Source organism: Salvelinus namaycush, chromosome 7 (genome assembly GCF_016432855.1).
Source record: "Salvelinus namaycush isolate Seneca chromosome 7, SaNama_1.0, whole genome shotgun sequence".
NCBI lineage: Eukaryota > Metazoa > Chordata > Actinopteri > Salmoniformes > Salmonidae > Salvelinus > Salvelinus namaycush.
The window spans coordinates 10,180,668-10,185,962 of record NC_052313.1 but is presented as its reverse complement, the minus strand read 5'-3'; the positions used below and the strand labels follow the sequence as shown (position 1 = coordinate 10,185,962).

The window sequence follows — 5,295 nt, the reverse complement described above, 5'->3', positions numbered from 1 at the left end:
GCTAAGCTTCCCAAATAATGTTACAATGAATATACAGTGAAGTGTGACTGACTGTCAAGTAGATTTTTAAGATGAGCAGAAACATCACATGAAGGGGAAGGGCAGTGGTAGTGCACTGTGACAAGGTTGATCAAGAACAAGGGGTTTACACTCATAGAGCTCAATTACCTTTAACATTCTATACATTTCACTGTCAAACAACAATTTATGTTCATTGTAAAATAAAATGGAGTTGATTTGTAAGATGATTTTTGACCTATAAACATGTATTGACACACGTATCATCATCAATAAATGCTGTTGCACTAGACAGAGATTCTAACTATGCTGTACTTTTACAGAGGCCTTCGCTGGTACGATTCTCAGAGGGGAGAGCTTGCAGTAACTACCCAAGTACGGAAAGACTCTCTCAGTGAAAGTGTGTGTAATAGTGTGTAAACATGTGTTCTCATCAGGGTCAGAGAATGACAGCGCTCCTCTGTCCCAGTGCAGTTGTACTCTGATCCTCTTGGGTTTCTTTGCCACAGGGAGGACACTGGTTGATTCTGGTGGGCAAAATGCACCGTATTTACCTTTGAAGTGCCAGAATCGCCAGTGTCCAGTATTAACTGCTCCCTTCCTCTGGACAGACTTTTCCATCACACCCAGTGACCAGAATGTATTGTTCCCAACCTCAACGTCCCAGCTGTGTGTCCCTGAGTTAAAGCCCTCAGAACCCAAGACCCATGCATAGTAATCAAACCTCTCTGGGTTATCAGGGAGCTGCTGTTTCTCATTTGTGCATTTCACAATGGTCAGATTCTCAGATAGGACGAGACCTGGGTGGGCAGTGTTAGGGTCCAGAGTGACAGGACCTGAGTGCAAAGAGCAGATTTACTAGATTAGAACTGTGGGTGATTTCTAGTTGATGCTGTTTAAAAATATATATATTTTTGGATGCCTGGAAGAACAAGTCAAATGTATAATAGTTGTGTACCACTGTCAATGATACTGGTTACTTGCACTGCACAGTTGACGGTCAGGCAGATAAATGCATTTTAGTATAATCATAAATTGATATTTATTTACTGTATTTCACAATGCCCTGCATCGCCTCCCAGACTCTGAACTGCAGGTTTCCCAGGTGTTTGGCCACGTCTATCAGCGCTCCTGAGACCAGCTGTGGATCCGGCAGTGTACACTGGGCTCTGGAAGAACATTCAGGAGTCAGTGCAGCTGTTGCTGTAGGGTTGGGTTCAGAACCACAGAGAAGAACATTCAGGAGTCAGTGCAGCTGTTGCTGTAGGGTTGGGTTCAGAACCACAGAGAAGAGAGAGATAGGAGGCAGATCACTTACCTTACCACTGTGGCCTTATAGTTCTGAAAAAATAGAAGACAAGATTAAATTAAACAATCAATCAATATTTATCAATCAACCAATACACATACCAACACATCATGTCAACTTAGAGAGCGCAGTGCTGACCTGTAGGAATGAGATGTCTTCAGCTCTCAGCTCCTCCTCTAAGGCTCTGATTGTGTCTGAAAGTGATGATATCTCTCTGCTCATCTCCTCCTTCATCACCTGACTCTTCTGCTCCTCTTCCTCCCTCAGAACATCTATCCTCACCTCCTCTTCCTCTCGTAGAAACTGATGGAGCTTCTCAAATTCCTTTCTAATCTGTATCTCTGTGCTCTGGGCCTTGTTCTGGACACAGTGAGAGGAAAGGCATTACATTATTTAAATGTTCATTTTCACAGTTTACCCACAAAATACTTTGAGTAAAATCCATACAATTCTATGTTCTCTTACAACTCAGCATCCTCACCTTAATGTGTTTTACTGTTTGGTTACAGGTTTGTTTAACTTTATTAAAGACCTCCAGCTTCTCCTGTAAGGGCTTCAGGAAAGTCTGGAGTTCCTCCTGGAATGAGAAATTGTTTTATTGAAGAGAATTTGAACTTTGTTGTTTCATTACAGAGTTGATCTACATGGAGGGAAGGGGAATGGACTGTTCCCCTCTGTGTACAAGCCAGGTTCTGTGAGTATAGTAGTTAGGTGTCACATCATATGTATGTGGTTAGATGTTTGTACTCTTCAATCCGGATAGATCTGTTTTTACAGGAAGTAGGAAATTATTTGCATCAATATTCTCCAGAATATTGAGAAAAATACTTGGAAAATATATATTTGACACTGGTTTCACACACAGCAGTACCGCCATAAACACAACAACACATTGATACTAACTGTATATTATATTTGATATATGATTGATATGTACTGTATTTTAAATTCACCTGTTTATGCTACTGTACCTTTTGATACTGTGCAGCTTCGTCTATGGGGCAGCAGTTGTGGTTTTTATGTTTTCTGGAGGTCTGACACACCACACAGATGGGCTGTTTATCATCCAGACAGAAGAGCTTGAGTTTCTCGTTGTGCAGATTGCAGCGCTCCTCAGACTCCCCTGAATCTCTCCGCCTCCTCTCCTGTAAGAATGCCTCACACAGATTCTTTAAGACCAGGTTACAGGGAGGATTGCCTTTTGATCTGCTTCTCTTCCTGCACACTGGACATTCCTGAGATCGCCTCTGTTTCCAGTATTTCTGCAGACAGGCTTTACAGACGCTGTGACTACACGACAGGACCACAGGATCCTTGAAGATCTCATGGCAAAAAGGACAGGAGAGATCCTCCTCAGGAGAAGCTGATCTGGAAGCCATTCTGTTTTTGAGACACTCCCTCCTCTGGAATGACTTAGAGAGAATCTCAATGTCATACTCCTCGCATCTTCTCTCCCTCCTTCTCAAAACCCATTGGAGGAGAAAGTCAGAGGGGCGGGACCTCTGGCTTTCTCATCCAATGGGTTTTGAGAAGGAGGCAAGGAGGGAGGACACGAGGAGTATGACATTGAGATTCACCCTCTGCCTAGTACCAAAGTTAACTTTCAAGGCTTTAGAAACGAAACTGTGATTCAGCCAGCTGCAGCTTGAGGTCAGTGTTTGGCTAGTAATCCTTGCTGTTTAAAGGCAGTCTCTAGTCACTGGGAGTAACTGAGCTTGTTCCCTTTATTCCAAAGGGGTGGAGCTTTCTGAGACCAGGAAACTTATTTGGCATGGCAGTGCACGCGTTCTTATAAAACCTCAGTGAGCGCACGTAGAGAAATCAGGAAGCACAGGGGCTAGGGGGAGTGGCTAAGAGGTAGGGCTAGACTGTCTGAGAGATACAGCTACCCTCACCCAGGGACAAGCCCCACCACACTGTCCCTTCTCTGCCAACAGCTGAACATGAGGAAAAAAGAAGCAATTTTGCAAGCAGCTAAAGGACAAGCTCACAATTTCAATCAATGTTTATCACCATTTATTACTATTTGCAGACTATTGGCAATCAAGGCCTTTATAAACCAATTTATCTGTAGGCCTATACAAAATAATAATATGCAGGCCTATGCAATTTAACCTTTATTTAACTAGGCAAGTCAGTTAAAAACAAACTCTTATTTACAATGACGGCCTACCCCGGTCAAACCCTAACCCAGACGACGCTGGGCCAATTGTGCGCCGCCCTATGGGACTCCCAATCACAGCCGGATATGATACAGCCTGGATTCGAACCAGGGACTCTAGTGACACCTCTTGCACTGAGATGCTGTGCCTTACACAGCTGCCCCACTAGGGAGCAGTTAGGAACCTTGGGTAGGGACTAATCAGTGATGTAATGAGTATGCAACACAAACCATAGTAATATGAATCTCCCCGTAGCTGCAGCAGGCAGTGGAGATGTAACATGACTGGGCTTTTCCACTGTTACAGAGGCCTTGAATGCTAAGATCCTCAGAGGGTGGAGTTTATAGCAATTGTCTGAAAAAACTATCAGTGAAAGTGTGTGTGAACGTCTGTATGTGCTGTTATGAGGGTCAGAGAAGGACAGCTTTCCTTTGATCCTCGGAAGTTTATATGCCACTGTCAGGTCCACTGTCAGGTCTACGGTCAGGTACTGTGTCTACTGTCAGGTCCACTGTCAGGTCTACTGTCAGGTACTGTGTCTACTGTCAGGTCTACGGTCAGGTACTGTGTCTACTGTCAAGTCCACTGTCAGGTCTACTGTCAGGTACTGTGTCTACTGTCAGGTCTACGGTCAGGTACTGTGTCTACTGTCAGGTCCACTGTCAGGTCTACTGTCAGGTACTGTGTCTACTGTCAGGTCTACGGTCAGGTACTGTGTCTACTGTCAGGTCCACTGTCAGGTCTACTGTCAGGTACTGTGTCTACTGTCAGGTCTACGGTCAGGTACTGTGTCTACTGTCAGGTCCACTGTCAGGTCTACTGTCAGGTCCACTGTCAGGTCTACGGTCAGGTACTGTGTCTACTGTCAGGTCCACTGTCAGGTCTACTGTCAGGTACTGTGTCTACTGTCAGGTCTACGGTCAGGTACTGTGTCTACTGTCAGGTCCACTGTCAGGTCTACTGTCAGGTACTGTGTCTACTGTCAGGTCTACGGTCAGGTACTGTGTCTACTGTCAGGTCCACTGTCAGGTCTACTGTCAGGTACTGTGTCTACTGTCAGGTACTGTGTCTACTGTCAGGTCCACTGTCAGGTCTACTGTCAGGTACTGTGTCTACTGTCAGGTCCACTGTCAGGTCCACTGTCAGGTCCACTGTCAGGTCCACTGTCAGGTCTACTGTCAGGTCCACTGTCAGGTCCACTGTCAGGTCCACTGTCAGGTCTACTGTCAGGTCCACTGTCAGGTCCACTGTCAGGTCCACTGTCAGGTCCACTGTCAGGTCTACTGTCGGGTCAAAGGTCAGGTTCCGTGTCTACTGTCAGGTCTACTGTCAGGTACTGTGTCTACTGTCAGGTCTACTGTCAGGTCAAAGGTCATGTTCCGTGTCTACTGTCAGGTCTACTGTCAGGTCTACTGTCAGGTACTGTCAGGTCTACTGTCAGGTCTACTGTCAGGTCTACTGTCAGGTACCGTGTCTACTGTCAAGAACCGTGTCTACTGTCAGGTCAACTGTCAGGTACTGTGTCTACTGTCAGGTGTACTGTCAGGTTCCGTGTCTACTGTCAGGTCAACTGTCAGGTAAACTGTCAGGTACTGTGTCTACTGTCAGGTCTACTGTCAGGTACCGTGTCTACTGTCAGGTCAACTGTCAGGTCAACTGTCAGGTCAACTGTCAGGTCTACTGTCAGGTCAACAGTCAGGTCAACAGTCAGGTCTACAGTCAGGTCTACAGTCAGGTCAACAGTCAGGTCAACAGTCAGGTCAACTGTCAGGTCTACTGTCAGGTCTACTGTCAGGTCAACAGTCA

General features: G+C 45.6%; 1 protein-coding gene across 2 annotated transcripts; it reads right to left on the bottom strand.

Moving 5' to 3' along the window:
* Nucleotides 1-277: 277 nt before the first annotated feature.
* LOC120050309 (zinc-binding protein A33-like) lies at nt 278-2,706 on the bottom strand. Of its 2 annotated transcripts, XM_038996889.1 has the most exons (6): nt 2,299-2,706; nt 1,809-1,904; nt 1,466-1,687; nt 1,337-1,359; nt 1,069-1,187; nt 278-854 (listed from the first exon to the last, which is right to left on the bottom strand). In XM_038996889.1, the coding sequence occupies exons 1-6, from the start codon at nt 2,704-2,706 to the stop codon at nt 319-321; spliced, it is 1,404 nt and encodes a 467-aa protein (XP_038852817.1). In that variant the 3' UTR covers nt 278-318. The 2 variants fall into 2 exon arrangements, with proteins under 2 accessions (XP_038852817.1, XP_038852816.1); XM_038996888.1 differs by lacking the exon at nt 1,337-1,359 and having other exon boundaries at nt 1,446-1,687.
* Between the last annotated feature and the right edge of the window lie 2,589 nt (nt 2,707-5,295).